We start from the raw sequence: 19,453 nt of genomic DNA, 5'->3' as shown, positions 1-19,453 counted from the left end.
GATTAAGCCAGGATTAGGCCTTAGTTAAAATAGGCCATTTCAGTAGCTTTTTTAAACATCCCTTAGAAAAAAACATTATGGTGTGCATCTTGAGACAAAATAATGGCAGTGGCATGTTTTAAGATATGCCAGTGCAAGTTACTTTAATTTAAAACAGCTCAAACATGCATTTTAGTCTGGGACTATATTAAGCCTTGTCTGTGAAACCGACCATAAATGTACTAATTTCCGCTGAGTAAAAATAATGAAATGTGTAGGCACAATTTTCTAAGAAAGAGACATGGATAGTGATCATGATAAATGTGACTTTACAGAGTAGACAGACATGGCTCAGCCAAATATGAAAATTCCATCATTAACTTAATGTTGTTCCTATGTTTTCGGGTGACTAAAGGCCTGTTTACACTAAGAATTACAACTATAACGGTGACTATACCAATAATTATTTTGGCGTCCACACCAAGGGCTGATAACATATGCCGCTTTAAATGCTCAAGCTCTTTAAAGTTGGGTGGTTTCCGTTTAGCTGTAAATGTTTTTTCTGGTCATCATCGAATGGAAAAAAAGGTAACACTATTTTATAGTGACCTTGTTACATATGTTACATGTACTTACCATAGTTATAAGAATAAATTATCCATGGATAAATACATGCAATTAACCCTAAACCAAAACCTAATCCTACCCTAACCCTATAGTAAGTACATGTTGTTAATTATTATTACTCCGTACTTAAATATATAATTACACTGTAACAATGACACCTTAAAATAAAGTGTAACTGAAAAAAATCTATTTGAATGTTAGAATGATTATTATAGTTAGCCTATGCCTTTGATGTAAACTTCGGTGTATAAGGGGCAATTCACACAGAATGCGTTTTTTGCATTTAAAAATGAAATTAAAAAAGGCAATGTCAGGAAACAAGTTTTTTTTTTTTTTTTTAATTGAACAACTTTTAACTTGAGCATTTTTACGATGCTGTGTTTCCACGAAATCAAACACTTTTCACTGAGAGTAGATTCTAAAATGTTTAGAATTTGGCATTCTAAAAATGCAGCACTCAAGGTTAAATAAGCTCAACCTTAAAAACATGGTTTATGTTTTTCCCCCATTCCACTGTGCGAGTTGTGTGAATGGCCCCTTCTACCCAATTACTAAAGAACATATTTTTTAAAGAAATGTCTTTTTTTTTTTTTTTTTCATACAACGAAACTAAATGGGGACCAGTTTTTTTCTGAACTACATTGACAAAAATATGTTGAAACATGCTTCAAAATCCACTGTTGGGTCCAACAGAAGAAAGAAAAGCATACAGGTTTGGAACAGCATGAGGGTGTTAATGAAAGGTGAACTGTCCCTTTAAGACTAGGTTGATTGCGTGTATATACTGCAACCACTTTTGGTTAGCCTTGTCAACTTCAGTTAAAGGGGGTTTCCATGACACACCAAGCATGCAAAGAGACTACAGCAATTTTATTGATTAAGAGCTAAATAGTTTCCTGAAAAAGTACAGAAAACATTTGCTCTCATGAACATGTCAATCATGTAGATTTGGGACAGATAACCTTGATGGAAGAAAGGGTACCATGATGCAAAGAGTTTTGATTATTTTATTTTTTTCGAACAAACGAGTGATGTTAAACACTGAACAAATATACTGATCAAAAATGATCAAAGAAGTCTCTCCTCTAGTTTTAAATTGCAAATTATATTTGCAATACCCTAACCAAGTATTGAGCTCTTAGATGGCCTTTGCTTCAGAAACAATGTATATCCCTGGAATATCTGACATGGTTTGAAGAAAACATATGCTGTACTTTTTGAAACCAAGTGAAGCTAGCGGAAGCCTTTCCAAACTTTTTACATCAAAGGCACATTGGTAGGACGAAGGTAGCAGAGCACACAGTGTTTGCAAGTCGGCAGCAAATAGGTTTCACCCCCTTCACAAGACGTTTTTCTTCAAAACAATGGCAAGGCATTAAAAAAAATATTGAATGAAAAAAAAAAAAAAAAAAATCAATATGATGTCAAACTGAAAACACTGAATGAATAATAGGACCACAACCTATTCATCTAGGTCTATAGACTCCTGTGAACAGTAACACAAACGATTGGGTCTTTCATTCCAAATGCTTCATTTCCTCCAAAAATAATTACATTCACACTAAAAAAAAAATGACTTAGAAAGGTTTTACATGGATTGCAAGAACTATGTACAGACAAGCAGGATAACGCGCATATTTATTGACACATTTATAGCACAATGCGTCCATTTGAGAAAAAAAAAAGACCATATGGCAGATGCCTAGAGGGGTTTCCTTCTGTACCACCTAAACAAAAGACTAAATGCCATACATTCACTAAGGCTCTTGAAATAAAGTCATCGTAGAATGGTTTCAGTAAGGCAAACAATATCTAAAGGAATGGTAACAAGTATATTTCCAGCATATTAACATTTTCCTGCTTTTCTGTCCTCACAGTATGAAGATGAAAAGTAGCACCCTCTGTGGCCATTCACTGCGTTTTCTTCTAGCGCATGAATATTTCTCTTTTTCGACATATTTATCCATATTTTTTTCTTTTTACAATTATCTAGGCAAACAGATTTGTTTAAAATAGTTTTATTTAACATCTAAAAAATAGATTGCTTTTCTCTCGTATGAAAAATCACGTATTTTAGATAAATCGAGAAAGAAATGTGAAGCGAGAAATGTTCAGTTCAGAATGGAATGTCGGTATCTACTGCGATCAGCACATGTACATGAGAGCCGCTGTGGGGGAAAATGTATTTATATATGCCTCGTGTACATCACAAATAAGGGGACAAGTGTGTGATGCGAACAGAAAAGCCTCAGACATATCTGCACATCTTAGTGGATAACCTTCTAGAAAAAAAAAAGAAAAAAAGGAAAACATGGTCAAATAAATAGATGCATACATAAGAAACTTTTATAATTTATTCTTTGTCACATAAAGCTTTTTGTAACTGCCAAAAAGTGTTCTCGACTTGCTTTCAAACATATCTGTACTGCTCAATGCTTGCTCGGACCCTCTTATTCACACACTGTGCGAGAACTGGCCCAGTTAAATCCCTGCGAGCCATTATATACAACCCTTGTTTGCAAATTCTTGTTGGTAGCAGCACATTACAAACAGGACATCTTTTCATCTCCTTCTTATGGAAAACCGAACTCGGAACAACTGCTGTTGGGTTTGCTCGTTACACCTGTAAGATGAACCTTGCACAGAGCGACAAGGAGAGTCGGTTCGATCCCCTTTGACTCACAGTGGGAACATTGAAAGCTTTTCCAAACCCTGTCCTCTCAGTCTAGGCAAACATATGGCAAGATGTTCAATTTGCTCTCATCGCCATGAGGATCCAATGATATGCACTCTGTCCAATCGAACCAGGCTCCTTCGGTGTCATAGCAACCGTTCACCCCAGGCCAGTGTTCTTTGTGTATTCTGAGAAGGTCCTCGTTTGTTACGTCCCGAGTCACCCCAGGTAGTTCTTTCGGGGAGCTGCTCTGTACTAAAACGTGCATTTTTCTGGGCTCTTTGACATCGTGTTCCTCTCTTTTCAAATATTCAGTCATGAAAAAGTGCGCCCCGTGGGTCTGTGCTCCAGAGGATGTAAGAACATTGCTCTGAAGATTAAGGTACGATTGAATGATTTCATTTCTGGACAGCTCTTTCCAGTTCGTCTGCTGAAAGGGGTTGGGAACCGACGTAGGGGTCTTTTGCTGCGGCGCCTCAGTCCTCACCGAGGGCATTGCAATCGGCGGACCTTGGCACTCTTCCTCATGGTGGGATTCCTTCGGAGTGAGGGGCTTTATCTGTCCGGTCACGGGGTCGAACGTCAACCTGCGCTCTTTTAACCGCACAGGTTTGTTCCTGTCCTCCGAGGGCTGCCCCTGAAGATTTACCGTGTAGTCTCTGGGTCTGTATTTCTTCCTCTTTTTGCCCTCCAAGTTGGAGGTCGCTCCCTCCCGCTCACCCTTGGTCTCAGCGCCCTCTAAGCTGTGTGCGGTGAGTGGGGAGCTGGAGAGCGGCTCCAGTTTTGCAGTGCTGTGCGGAGGCTGGGAGACTCTATCCGACAATCTGTGCAAGTGCATGGAGCCTTCCAGCCCCACAGATGACGGACCGTCCCCGATGCACACCTGGGCCGGTGACGTTAAAGGCTGCAGTGTGGGCAAAGGAGAGGGCACTTGGGCAGAATTCTGAGACGGGCTCGAGAGAGTCCCTTTTGGTGCATATGTTGAAGACCTCTTTGCCATCGCCTCGTGCGTTATGCTGCGTGGACTCGAGGTGTACCGAGGGCTTTTGGGTTGATTCTGCCCGCCTCCGTCCATTCTCGCATGCTGCTGTAACACTGATGTTTTGAGTAGGGAGGAAGTGCTAGGTAGTTTGGTAAGCCCCGGAGAGCTTGGATGAGGCTTCACAGCATTGACAGGGATTTTGTTGTGCCTGTCATTCTCTAGGTGTTCCGGGCGGATCCTGTCAGACGCCGCGTCATCCTCTTTCTCCGGAAGCAGCTCGGGACTTCCCCTAATTCCATTTGATGGTGGGTAAGAGGAACACACTGGCTCGTAAAGGGACGTTTTTGTCATTTTGGCCGGCAGATGCGGACTATCCCTTGGCTCCCCCCGCCGCTTTCGGCTGCTGGATTTCTCCGCCTTTGGGGAGTACGTGTTATGGATGTCATTCCTGGTTTTAAGCTCAGGAGCAACCTTGCTTGGAGGGGGGACCACTGGAGGTGTGTCTGTCCGGCAGGGGTGAGCACCTCCATTGGCAGAGCCCGGGACGTTTGGCACTCCCCTCGCCGGAGTGTCACTTTGGCCAGGCTCAATCAGCTTCTGCCAGTTCCGCAGGAGTTTCTTGGCACGTTTGGCAAGGTCCTCATCTTTTGTTTTCTTTCTCACATCATTAATCAGCTTTCCCAAGCGGGTTTCCTGCAATGAAAATGAAACAGAGAAAAGTCTCAAAATTGCATATTACAATCATATCACACAGCTTTCACAAATGTATTTTTCTGTTGAACATAAAATAAACAATGACTATTTATTTCAAACTGCACGAAAAAATAACTAAGAGTAATACTAAATAAGATATTAGTCGGCTGTTAAGTCAGACGTCACGCATCACTGTTTCCTGGTACAGATCAACAGCTCAGATCAGATCAGATCAACAGCAAACAACAAACAGTGCTAAAATACACTCATGGTGCTGTATTACTAACAAAAAAAATGAACTAAAATCACGACCCTCACTTTTTATCTTCCAAAATCTCCAGACAGTGATTTATCTTTTCTAAATCATTAAAATATTGGTGTCTGGGACACGGTGAGCCTTGAAATTGTAGTGTACACTGAGTTTTTAAAAACTTAGCTTAAAGGTGTGCTATTTAAACGCACAGTGCTCATAAATGGCTTTTAAGATAGTATTCTCACTGGAATCTGAGTAGAGACTTGGACCCAGAAACAGTATTCGATATGCCATGACTTGTCTTAAGCAGATTTATACCAACAAATATATTATTGATGATGAGAATAATTAAGTACCAACCTCAAGTGCTTCTTTGGTGATAGGGTATTTCTCCAAATTGGTGATAACATCAAGAACTGCAACCATGTTACAGATCTGTACAGGAAGAGGGACAATTTAACATGAAACCTTAATGGCAGTATGAAATATCTAAAATAACGGGTAAATCATGTTCTAAAGATAGGTAGTGTTCAAAATGAATACTGGAATACACAACAACTTTTGTGACCCTGATTTGTGGTCTAGGAGTCAACACTAGTTGCTGAAAGTCAGTCAGCCTCCAGGTTTTGGGCAGTTAGAGAAGACAAATTTCACAGAAAATACCGTAGTGCATGATGGGCACAGACTTTGATTTATAACTTCAGACTATGAATCTGTCCAGTCAGAGGATATCAAACATGTTTCGTGCTCACCGATTTTAGAGCACGTTTTCATACATCATGCATCTTCTAGAAGTGAGGTGCGTTTCTGCATGAGTTGGTTGCGTTTGGAACGACTTGTAAGTCTGACAGTGTGTGATCCTCAGTTATTTAGTGTATGATGCCCAATTTTCTTCAGTAACGATCTACAAAGTCTGCAAGTGACAGCGTATCCCAGTCTTTAGCTATAGAGCATGGAGTTGCTCAAAGTTTAATATAAAGAAACCAATGAAAAGACACATTGACATAACTTGGCACACAAAAACTAAAAACATTACATCATTTCTACACCCTCTTGTACCTTTCACATGTAAAAATATTATAACAAAAGTGATGCACTATAGTTTACTATATGATGTCCGAGACATCTCACCTCTCATTGAAAAAGTATTTTAACCTGTGGTAGTAGAAGCTCAGCCTGTTCATGAGTGCTTCAATCAATAGACAACGGGTTTAACCTTCATTTACTACAGGGCAGCATACTGACCCTCCTGACCCTAACCTACCAATTTAGCCCCAAGAGACCAGTAACAATGCACTAAACTATGTATGGACATGTATAGCCAAACAAAACCCAACGGTGTAACTTGCATAAATAATCAAAGTGTGTATGAAATGAACTTGGACTTAAACATATTTTAGGGGTTAATCAAACCTTAACAGTGTTTACTTACCATAAAAGCTCCAGTGAAAACAGACTCATTGAACCCTTAAAGTAGGGAATATTTATTGCGACGGCAATTACACGGACTGTTTATTTCCTTAAACCTCTAACGTTACACTGATTATTTCTATACTGCTCTTCATTAGTCATTTTATGGCGAGGTGTTAGCTTAGCAAAACATTCAATGTGGCTGTCACATTTTCCAGTCAGCCAGCAGGCTAGCTCTAGATGGTCTGAGTGCCCAGTTAGCACCGCAACGTTGCCGTAACACCAACCAGCTGTGTGCTCAGGTTAGTCCACACACACACACAGAAACACCCAGGACTGTTTGAAGGCACCAAAACAGCTTTAATCTCTCTTGGTGATACAGAATCAATCAAGCTAACGTTAACTCACGCATAAATTCACTTGCTAGCGCTTTGCTAATGCCACTGTGTCAGCTAGCCACGTAAGTTACACCTAGCTCATTTTAACCAAGATGTGCCATGTTTAAGCAGGAAACAACAGACAATGTACACTGGCGTCATTAGAGATATTGTTTAGAGATACGGTGAGCGAGCAGAGAATTCTTTAAATCTCCTCCAGAGCTCAATAGCAGATAGCTTGGCATGAAACCGCTAACAGGCTTCACACAACATGTCATCTGTGACTGATCGAATCATACACCTTAAATCGAGATGGCAGGTTTTTTTAAAATCTCTCACTGCATGCTTATGTTTGAAATCAGGGCAATCTGGTGCCTGTCCGACTGTTATGTTGTGTTGTGTTAGCGCAGCGCGCGGGGTAAATGTGCCTCCCGTCAGTTAACGTTAGCGGGCAGCTAATGGGAGCTCCACATCTGCTCTGCCACACATTCAGGCGCTCGGTACGGCGTTTGGCGGCTTCAGATAAGGCTCTAACTGTATCGTGTCGGGGAAAGTGAGCTCTGGTCGGCAGGAGAGTGAGCGGGTTACTCACATTGCTGTGGCTATCGATGGCCTGCAGCAGCCGGTCTCTCATCTGCTGCGGGGTTGCGGAGGCCGTTGTCATTGCCTGCTCGGTGCGAATCGGCCGACGGGGGAAAAATCCTCCGGATTCAAGGGCTTAATGGATAGCAGGAACTCACAGACCTCTCGGGAGGATTGAGAAGTTGCGGAACCACATGTTTCTGATGTGATTGTTGGCTTGAGAAATGGTGTATGTGTGTGTTCAGTTTGGAGATGAAGGTTCGACGGCTGTCGTGTCTCTCCGCCTCATTGCGTCGAGCGCTCTCACCGATCTCATGAACTCCACTGGATCAAAACCTCAGGCCCGCTGCATTATGGGAGAGCGCGACGCCGCGTGACGCCATCACGCAGGTTCAAATCAATTCAACCAGACAGACAAATTATGCAAACCGGTTACTACAATATATATTTGTGCATGTGTGTAAAAAGTAAAACATTGTTTGTCTGGCTGAATTGATATAGCTATAATAAAAAAATATTTATTTTTGTATCCCACGTCTATTGAAATACATTTATGACTTAAAAACAGTTGTACAAATTGAACAATATTACTACAATATGCATGGAGCACATTCAAATAGTTATAAGAGCAGTCCCAACTGCTCTATGATCACAATGTTTTTGAACACAGAAGGAAACAGAGAGAAACATACAAATAAATATGCTTTTTAAAACATTTTTATTCAATTCAATAAACAAATATTAATGCAAAGGTACAAAGACTTAAGCTTCCACACAGAAAAATACAATAAGGACAATGGAATTTAAGCTTGATAACATTTTGTTTTAAATAAGTAGCACACTTACAAAGCCCACAATGTTTCATATTCATTTTTTATTTTGTCTTCTATATTTCATAGAAAACTAATAGGAACATATTTTCCTTTTTGTTTTAAAGGGTCAGGTAAACCAAACCACAGAGCTGCAAAGCTATGTTCCTGAAAGCTAGTTTTGCATATTTAGTTAGTATAGTTATGTTTTGTTGCAAAAAAAAAAACTGGATTAACGTCTGAACTTTGCAGTCAAATGTATGTGCAACATCTGAATGATCATACACTGAAAAAAATAGAAATTAGCTGCCTTTGTATAGATATGAACCACCGAGACAGTTCACATTCATTAAATGCACATACTGTAAGAGTATTTTTAAAGTTTTGTGGTGTATACGTTTCAGTTCCACTGGGTTGCATTATCATGTTGTCTCTTTAACACTCTAACAAATGTTTTTTGTACATAAAGAAAGATACAAAACCACTTTGTCAAAAATGATATTTCCAGTTGCAAATGTTTTAGTAATGCACTAGCAAAGAGTTTCGATATACTTAGAGCTTGATAACTGCAAAAAAGCAGGACATCACATCAAGACTTTCGGGTATTTTAATACTCCGTACCATCATGCAGCAAAAGTTCACCCAATATAAAGGCTGAAGACATACATAGTCTCATGTAAATGATTGGCCCTGGGAGAGATTAAACATCAAGGTAGATATCTGCTTGATTTTTAAATACTGTTGTCCTAAAGTACCAAAGTGCATTTTAACCACTGGTCAACAAAAACAGAGCCTAGCCAGTGAGGCACACTGACAATTACTCAAGAACATCTTCATATTGAAGACATAACAGTAACAGACCATAGCCGAAGCATGACTTTAATTTAAAAAGTTACAAACAACAAACTTTGGCTTTTTTTCAATGGCTTGTCAATTATAGAGAAAGAATGCAAGTAAAATATACAAGCAAACCTTCTGCACAATTTATTTTTCTGGCCGTTTTGGCAAATGACTGATATGAAAACAAATTTCCTGGAATTAATAATATAAATGAGGCCTTAGCTTAAAAAAAAAATGTTGCGAAACATTTTTTACTAGATTAAAAATGGCTACAAATCTATTGGCACCCTCATAAAAACCATCTACACAATTAAAAACTACCCTGTAATTGTTTGGGACAAACAGAAACTCTATTTTATATTAAAAGTGTATTTACTGGAGCAAATTATGGGGAAATCCTTCCTCAAATCATTACTCAGCATATTTCGGTTCCATCCAAGATATGTTAAACAGCCAACAGGATATCTTCAGATTTCAGATAGAAATTTTGTTTAAATTGTCATTTGTTTACTTTCTTTACTTTGCTTAAGATTTGTAAGTTAACAAGATGCTCAATGCTGAGAAAAAGAAAAAGATTGGAGTTTTCAAATGCGTACTATGAAGCCCTGCACATGACATGCGGGGTACAAAATGAATATCATGGCCACAAATTAACAATTCATTCCCACGACTTACTAACACGTTAGCACGTTTTGTTCCCTCGTTTTAGTTCAATCAAAATGAGGGAACAAATTAGTTCAACATGGCAACGATTTACTTTAGTTTTAATTAAAGGGTTAGATCCCCAAAAATGACATTTCTGTCATTAATTACTCTCCCTCATGTCATTCCAAACCCGTAAGACTTATCTGAGAGCTTTCTGTCCCTCCATTGACAGCTACGCAACTACCACATTCAAGGTCCAGAACAGTCGTAAAGACATAAAAGTAATCCATGACTCCAGTGCTTTGTTTGCACCAAAAAAAACAAAAAAAGCTTTTTTTTACAGATTTATTTACAAAATAATATTATCTAAAGTGCGTTCACGGAACTACATCAGCTCTCGAGCCAACACAACACACATGCGTCATGGTGCTCTCCCTACTGGGTTGCAGGTCAATATTTTTGTAAATAAAGTGGTAAATTATAATTTTTGCACAAACAAAGCACTCGCGTTGCTTCATTAAATTGAGGTTAAACCACTGAAGTCACATGGATTACTTTAATGATGTCTTTCCAACCGTTCTGGAGCTTGACAAGAAAGAAAGCTCTCTGATTTCATTAAAAAGATCTAAAGATATGTGTTCTGAAGACGAACGAAAGCCTTACTAAAATGAGTGAACAAATTAGTAAATCATGCCCATGATTTAGTAAAATGAGAGAATGAATTCTGAATTTGTGGCCACAATACATTTTTGTCCGCATATTATGTGCGGGGCTCCGTAATATCCTGCAAAACAGTTATCTTATGTTTTTGCCCAAGGAGGACTCTTGTGAAAATATTTTTGATTCAAAGAAATCTGGCCTACAAATCAGATATTTGGAAATCTAGGAACTGAGTGGATAAAGCAACCACAGCAAAGAAATCACAGATCTACGACACACTGAAGCAAACAGACCTTGAGCATGTGAAGACAACTTTTACAGTACTTAAACATCAATTCCCAATGCACACACATACAAAACACAAAATAAAAGGATATCAGCCAGCAACAAATAGTTCTACTGCAAATACTACAAAACAAAGACATAAGAGAATATTATTTCACAAAGCTTCAACAATGTTCAGTGTATAGAGGCTGAAAAGCAAAACTGCATGTACATTTGCAACAGGGATTCTTTTATGATTTGGCTAGAAGTGTGAGCACACTTGATAGTGTATTTAAAACATGAGTTCGAGGAAAGTGTGAAACCCCTGAACGGAGGGACAGTATAGTGTCCACTTCAAGCATTTTAAAATGTAAAAACATACACAGTTCCATATTATTCATTTCATTTATTTATATATATATATATATATATATATTTATTTATTTATTTATTTATTTTTACAGACTCCTGATATTTTGCGCTCTACTCTTACATTTTAAAATATAGAAATGTATAAGTGTAGTATTTATGTACATGAAGGCTGTGCATACATTAGATACTGAATAAGTACAATGATGAAGGACCTTTTTTTCTGCATGCTCTCCTTTCTGGACCAGAAATGTTCTGGATTGGTTCAATTCATGGTAACGATACACTATGATCCACAGATGAAGCTTTATAAAAGGTAAACTGGTCTATGGTAAATTGACACAGAAAGGTAACCTGCCTTCATTTCTTAAATATCGGGGAACTTTCATACTTTCCTAACACTACATAAAAAAGTTGTTTAGTTTTTTTTGCGCTGACCAAGTATAAAATCATAAATAGACAACAGATACTTTTATCCTTTTCAAAAATACTTGTCTTAGAATAGAAGGCAAAATCGGCCAAACAGTGGGGGGAAATAGACCCAGTGCACTTAACAGTCACTCAGAGGGTAATGAAAAGAATGGGGGGGGGGGGGTGGATTGGGTATCGATTAAAGTGCCAAGTAAATGTAGGAAGTGTTCTCATGTAGTACGTTCACAAATGCAGAACACATAGATAGAGATGTAAAATAAAATATCAAAAAGATAAAAGTGCACAGCTTATCAATCACCAATACTTGTGATGTTCAGACATGCAAAATAAAAATAAAACCACTCACAGCTCAATAGCTCTGAGCCTCTGTACAATGCAGCCTCTTGCAAATGAAATGGAGGGGCCACAATAATGCAGAGGGCAACTATTAAACACATGGAAAGGTACACAAACATCACAGTAACACAAATAATGCTAGTTTCAGTAATATGTTTGGTCCTACAAGTGTCAAAATACATTCTGGTTTAAGCAATGCTGTTCTTTTTGATGAGGCAATCAAATAAAGGAATATAGCAGTAACTGATTACCTGACACATCCTTCCCGTCAATTATTTTACATTTTGAACACACGAAGCATGATCCTCATGAAAACAGTTGTCAGAGACAAAGCACATGTAGGTCATGCTTTTTTATACAGGAAATTTACACAGTGCAATCAGATGCCTTACAAAAAGAATCCCTTACGGAGAATCCAAACGTTTTTCATGCATTAACGGCTTCTCTTTTTTTTTCCTTTTTGCTGACAACAGACACACAAGTAAAATTCAGCTGCACGGACTCAGAACCCACAGATGCTGTAAAAGCCGTGCGGCTGTTTGAGCCTTTTCTTTAGTATTTTTGTGATCTAGTATGTTTGATTATGCTTTGCATAGATATTAATCCAAATCCGATTATCCCCTTGTACGTAGAGAAGTTTTACACGGATAACACAATTTCTTAAAATATATATATATATATATATATATATATATATATATATATATATATATATATATATATATATATATATATATATATATATATATATATATTATCAGCATTTCAATAATTTAAACATTAAGATGTTTTCAATTTTGTAAACAAAATTCTCACACTTACAAAAGTGGTTAGAGTATAAAAGTCTGAGGAAAATGAGATAAAGATGAATGTGACAGGATTTAAAAAGAGTAGTAAACCTCCCCTTTTGGGCATTTGATATCACGAGGCTACCAGAAGACGAATGAGAACAACCTCATGAGATACAGCAACTTTTACAGTACCAGAAAACACCTTCAGCAACGGAGAACAAAACGGACAAAAACTGCATCTTCAGTGTAAGGCAGAATCTGGTTATCACAGTGACTAGTTCTGATACATATATGCAAACGATCGCCATGATCACATACTATCTCCATGCGTCTTTTAGAGTAAACCGAAGGAACTTACAAGTAATGTTAAAGTTTGCAGCATCATTTTGACTATACCAGTTACCATGGCTGAGCTTATAGGCCATATTGTAATATTACATACTGTACATTGAATATGTAAAGTCTGTTGATTTAAAACACCACCATTTCACTGGCACGAAAAAGTATAAAGCAGTCATTCACTAGTTACTGCCTTTTGAATCTTTTCAAATCATATGACACAGTTAATTAATCTCTTTGAGTCATATATTGCACATTTTAAATGGATAGTTCACCCAAAGATTAAAGTTCTGTCATCATCACCTCATGTCGTTTCAAAACCTGTACGAATTTCTTTTTGTGTGGAACACATAATATAATAAAGTCTCAGTGTGTGTGGCCTTTTCTTTTTTTTTTCTCTCTCTCTCTCCATACAAAGTCAATGGGGTCCAAATGTATTGTTTTAGACCTCACTGACTTTTATTGTATGGACAAAAACATTTCTTCAAAATATCGTCTGTTTTGCACAGAAAAAGTCATACAGGTTTGGATCAGCATGACGGTGAGTCATCGATGACAAGATTTTCATTTTTGGGTGAACTATCCCTTTTAAACTGTATCAAATGTATCCTTTGATATTAGGATTTCCAGTCAGACACTTTTCAACTGGATTAATTTGATCATCTTGAGCCACATTAGCACTGTTTAAGCTGTACAGCTATCTGAGCACGGTTAGACGAAACTAGACATCTATAAAACATTACAATCATATGTTCAGACTGCACTGAAGTACATTAGTGTTCATGTCTAAAAGCCCTTAAAATGGGGAGGATTAACACTCCTTTTTAACCATTACTGCTCTTAAAAGCAAGAAACATTAGTGTAGGAAAATGAATCAGATCATGACAAACAATGCTTTTGGTGATATATGCATGTATAAAAGTGCATAAAATAAATATTTGTAGTAAAAGAAAAAAAGGAAAGTAACAGGCATGTACGGTGTGCATCAGGAGGAGGAGGAGGGGCTTCGACAGGAAATGAAATGGAAGAACACATGATTGAACCACGAGGGATCGTATGTAGTGTCACATTCTCTCACATAGAGCTAAAGGAATCCATGATTGCTGAGGTGTGAGTGTATTATCCTAAGAAATGATGGGCTGCTTGCTCAAAAGGTCGAGGCAGCACTGCTTTGCCATTTTTCCCTAGCATGTGGTGGCAACATTCTCAGCAATCTCTTCCCAGAGGATGGACTTTGAGAAACAGGGTCAAGTGTCCTACAGACATGCTGCTCCCTCTTAATCACACCGATCTCAAAGAAGGACAAATGAACATCATATACCTAAAGATTACAGCCTGTCCATCCGGAAAGCGTCTTCTGTTGCAGGGTCGGCCAGAACCATGTCTGGATCGTTGAGCATGTGCAGGCCGTCCAGGGTCAGCGGATCGATTTTCAGCTCATCCAGGGGGAACTGGGAATCTGCGTCAAAGCTCATGTCACCTGTTAGGGAGTTGGACAACTCTTTGGATAGGCTTGGAGGACTTAAACTTAAATATTAAAAATTAAGTTAAATATTAACTATTAAAAATTTTAACTTAAATATGCTTAATATAATAGGTTAAACTTTTAGAGCAGGGGTCTCCAACACACTGCAAGTAGCTCATGGCCTGATTCGAGGTAGTTCGCCAAGACGTACTTATATCAGAGTGAGCTAAAATTGACAGGTGTCTCACCCCCTCCAATGCAAATCAAGTATTTATTTGACACATCAGCCATGAGGTTTTTTTTTATTTAACATGCAGATGCAATTACAACATAACAGAATAACAACCAACAATAGAAGAAAAAAATACCGGGACGGCGAAGTTTCAACCAAGCATGTCATCACGCTTACACGTCTACAAGGCAGTATTAGCTACAAAACTTGGTTTGTATCAGGATGAGTAAAGACAGCATTCAAGCAAAAAAAAAGTAAATAAAAAAAACATACGATTTTCATGAGGAATGGGATTTTTTTTTTACAAATGTTGGCGAAAGATGTTTGTGCCTAATTTGCGGCGCTAGTGTAACAGACGTATGCCAGTGAGAGCTGTGCATGTAAACCTCACTCCCCGAATCTCAAGAGGCGCTCTATCAACTGACGCTAGAGACTGTGGTCTTTAGCCTCCTTGTTAGAGCGCTCGGGTCCGAGTCCCGCTTAGAGCAGGCAGTTCGAATTAAAATCGTATTTGATTATCGTTATCTGAAAAAATTGCAGTAAAAACTGTCCAGCATTAAGCAAAGTTAAAGGGTAACTAAACCCCTGGTCAGAGCCTGACTCCACCCACTGGCAATATTTAAAAAATGCTGGCAAAGTGGGCAGACCCCAGCGGAGATAGAGGGAACGAACCGAGGGCTGGGCTGAGCGGGGGGGCGTGCACCTGAGACCCGCACTGACGGATTAATTGACAGCTGCTGTCAGACTCTAAAATTGAGAGTGACTCACAGGGTTGCAATGCATCTGATGAGTTTTATCGAGTTGATGTCAATAGCGCGCGCTCTCTGTAGGCATATTCATATTTTGCCGCTATGTGAAAAAATCCAGCAAAATGCGCCGGCGCGTTTGTCAGCCCCAGAGGATTAACTTTAGCCTAATCATAAATTGTGATTATATGATCACTCACATCAAGACGCCGCTGCGGTGGTGGAGTCTATGCAGGAGGAGCAGCGTTTGGCACTGCGTCGCTTTTCAGAGCGAGTTGTGTGGAGAAGCCCATTTCCACCTCTATTGCGTTGCAGAAGCAATCCCGCGTAAAATTCAGGTTGCACACTTGAGCTCCACTGGTGTCTAATTTCCAAGTCTGCTGGAAAGCTATGCAGTCCAGCAGTGCTGTTGCAACCAGCAAACCTACACCTACGTACCCTCCTGACCACTGTACTAAATACAGATAAATCTACGCTAACTTGAAGCTATCCTAACTGATGCAATACTTTGCGTGGTAGCTCGTACCAAGGGAGGGCGTGGTGAACTGGAACCTGAACAGCATTAATAAAGCCCCATTCTTACAGATCATTAACTAAAAAAAGTTGGTTTAGGGTTTAGTTACCCTTTAAACACAGTCTCGCACAGGCACAGCATGGAGCGTAGGTTTTAGTTTTGTGTGAAAACATGACGGAAGACAGAGTGCTGAGAGGAATTACATGAAAGAATGTATGAATTATATGAATGTATCTCTAAGGGGGAACCAACTGTCTTCAGAAAAGTTTCGATAGCATTTGCTTTTCATCTTCCCTCCGTGTAATGCCTAATAAAGTAGTGTTTATAAGCGCAGCTGCTTTGTTTACAGAGGTTACCAGGGAAACAGCTCTATTTCTCCTGTTCCATAAGCGGCACCTACTGCCACCTACAGTGGACTTACATTTTCATTCAGCCTGTCTGACATTTTTGTTCAGACCAATGTGAAAATCAGACCAATTTCTTTTTACATTTTAACCGGTAGATGGAAATTAAGCTAATGTGCGTTCTCAAAATTTCAACACTTCAGATAATAACGCACCCTATGTTGAATTGTTTATGAATTGTTTATGGAGCAGATAGATGCCTATAATTTATCATTTTGACCTTTTCATTAAAATGATTTAAAGGCTGAAATGTGAGGTTTATCATTTTCTAAAACTTTTTTTTTGAAACTTTATTTTATATATACACTACATTACATTATACATGTAGTACAGGTTAGTAGATAACATGTTATGTTGTAAGGCACCCGTATGTTATAAGTTTTTATTAGAATATTTATGCAACCAAAAAGTGTATAGTGCCGTTCATTTTATTTGTTAGTCGGTTTTCGGCATAAAACTTTAAATGACTTTAGTGTGTCGTAGCAGTACTTTTTAAATGTTTCCAGCACATTTAACAATACCGTGATAACAGTGATCATTTTGGTCACTATGATTGTGATATGGAATTTTTTATACCATTTTATAGTAGCTCTCAAATGAAATGAAAGTTTGGAGACCCCTGTTTTAGAGGGACCTCTGTGATGCTAGACTTCCCGGCAGCATCATCAGTACATGTACAACAAAGGATCATGCAATATTATGCAATCTCTAACTGGGGCAGGTGCAATACCTGTGAGAATGATGTTGGGGATGTTCCCATGGCTGCTGTAGCTTAGCTGCTGCATATCCTGCAGGTTGCCGTGGCACCCAGTGAGGTTGAGCATCGCCGCTTGAGAGTAGTTTAGGGTGGATCCCTCACTGTACAGACTGTTTGAGCTGATGGAATTCTCAATCATGTTGAACTGCTCCAGCTAAGGAATCAAAACAAACTCAATGACTATAAAGTGAAGGTTGAAGGAGACAATCAAAGGAAAGAAACATACAGTTCTTCTGTTAAGATAAAAATGAAAATACAGTCCTTGTCACTGGGTATGCACAAACCAAAAACAAAAGACATTTAGCATATAATCACATTTATTAAATGCAGTAGCATTTAATTTTTCTTTTTCTTTTAATATATATTAGACGCAGCACAAACCGTTTTCAACACTGATGATAATAAGAAATGATTCTTGAGCAGCAAATCATCATATTATAATGATTTCTGAAGGATCATGCTGAAGAGTAATCATGCTGAAAATTCAGTTGTGTCATCACAGAAATAAATTACACTTAAAAATATATCAGAATAGAAAAAAGTTGTCAATATTTATATGTAAATATATATTGTAAATATATTTATAAATATGGAAATTGTAATATTTCACAGTAACTTTTTTTTTATCAAATAAATGCAGCCTTTGTGATCATGAGAGACTTCTTTCAAAAACATTTAGAAAATCTTACCAACCCCAAACTTTTGAACTGTAGTATTTATATACACCATACTTAACAGAGATATATATATATACAGTGAGGAAAATAAGTATTTGAACACCCTGCTATTCTGCAAGTTCTCCCACTTGGAAATCATGGAGGGGTCTGAAATTGTCATCGTAGGTGCATGTCCACTGTGAGAGACATAATCTAAAAAAAAAAATCCAGAAATCACAATATATGATTTTTTAACTATTTATTTGTATGATACAGCTGCAAATAAGTATTTGAACACCTGTCTATCAGCTAGAATTCTGACCCTCAAAGACCTGTTAGTCTGCCTTTAAAATGTCCACCTCCACTCCATTTATTATCCTAAATTAGATGCACCTGTTTGAGGTCGTTAGCTGCATAAAGACACCTGTCCACCCCATACAATCAGTAAGAATCCAACTACTAACATGGCCAAGACCAAAGAGCTGTCCAAAGACACTAGAGACAAAATTGTACACCTCCACAAGGCTGGAAAGGGCAACGGGGAAATTGCCAAGCAGCTTGGTGAAAAAAGGTCCACTGTTGGAGCAATCATTAGAAAATGGAAGAAGCTAAACATGACTGTCAATCTCCCTCGGACTGGGGCTCCATGCAAGATCTCACCTCGTGGGGTCTCAATGATCCTAAGAAAGGTGAGAAATCAGCCCAGAACTACACGGGAGGAGCTGGTCAATGACCTGAAAAGAGCTGGGACCACCGTTTCCAAGGTTACTGTTGGTAATACACTAAGACGTCATGGTTTGAAGTCATGCATGGCACGGAAGGTTCCCCTGCTTAAACCAGCACATGTCAAGGCCCGTCTTAAGTTTGCCAATGACCATTTGGATGATCCAGAGGAGTCATGGGAGAAAGTCATGTGGTCAGATGAGACCAAAATAGAACTTTTTGGTCATAATTCCACTAAACGTGTTTGGAGGAAGAAGAATGATGAGTACCATCCCAAGAACACCATCCCTACTGTGAAGCATGGGGGTGGTAGCATCATGCTTTGGGGGGTGTTTTTCTGCACATGGGACAGGGCGACTGCACTGTATTAAGGAGAGGATGACCAGGGCCATGTATTGCGAGATTTTGGGGAACAACCTCCTTCCCTCAGTTAGAGCATTGAAGATGGGTCAAGGCTGGGTCTTCCAACATGACAATGACCCGAAGCACACAGCCAGGATAACCAAGGAGTGGCTCTGTAAGAAGCATATCAAGGTTCTGGCGTGGCCTAGCCAGTCTCCAGACCTAAACCCAATAGATAATCTTTGGAGGGAGCTCAAACTCCGTGTTTCTCAGTGACAGCCCAGAAACCTGACTGATCTAGAGAAGATCTGTGTGGAGGAGTGGGCCAAAATCCCTCCTGCAGTGTGTGCAAACCTGGTGAAAAACTACAGGAAACGTTTGACCTCTGTAATTGCAAACAAAGGCTACTGTACCAAATATTAACATTGATTTTCTCAGGTGTTCAAATACTTATTTGCAGCTGTATCATACAAATAAATAGTTAAAAAATCATACATTGTGATTTCTGGATTTTTTTTTTTAGATTATGTCTCTCACAGTGGACATGCACCT

At 38.8% G+C, this 19,453-nt stretch overlaps 2 protein-coding genes across 6 annotated transcripts in view; both read right to left on the bottom strand.

Annotated features, from left to right (window-relative positions):
* Window positions 1–1,599: 1,599 nt before the first annotated feature.
* On the bottom strand, window positions 1,600–7,932 carry crsp7 (cofactor required for Sp1 transcriptional activation, subunit 7). The gene is made up of 3 exons (XM_084120780.1): window positions 7,588–7,932; window positions 5,569–5,643; window positions 1,600–4,955 (listed from the first exon to the last, which is right to left on the bottom strand). The coding sequence occupies exons 1-3, from the start codon at window positions 7,657–7,659 to the stop codon at window positions 3,327–3,329; spliced, it is 1,776 nt and encodes a 591-aa protein (XP_083976906.1). The 5' UTR covers window positions 7,660–7,932; the 3' UTR covers window positions 1,600–3,326.
* Window positions 7,933–12,737: 4,805 nt separating this feature from the next.
* Window positions 12,738–19,453, bottom strand: part of crtc1a (CREB regulated transcription coactivator 1a) — a 28,317-nt gene continuing 21,601 nt past the window's right edge. For all 5 annotated transcript variants that reach the window (XM_084118919.1, XM_084118922.1, XM_084118923.1 and 2 more), the window contains 2 exons: window positions 17,154–17,334; window positions 12,738–14,542 (listed from right to left, as the gene is read on the bottom strand). In XM_084118919.1, the coding sequence (XP_083975045.1) occupies window positions 14,391–14,542; window positions 17,154–17,334 (333 nt within the window). In that variant the 3' untranslated portion in view covers window positions 12,738–14,390. The remainder of the gene's footprint in view (window positions 14,543–17,153; window positions 17,335–19,453) is intronic.

The sequence above is a fragment of the Abramis brama genome, assembly GCF_963993115.1.
Source record: "Abramis brama genome assembly, chromosome: 7".
In the NCBI taxonomy this organism is placed as follows: Eukaryota; Metazoa; Chordata; class Actinopteri; order Cypriniformes; family Leuciscidae; genus Abramis; species Abramis brama.
This window is presented reverse-complemented; position numbering and strand designations above follow the sequence as displayed.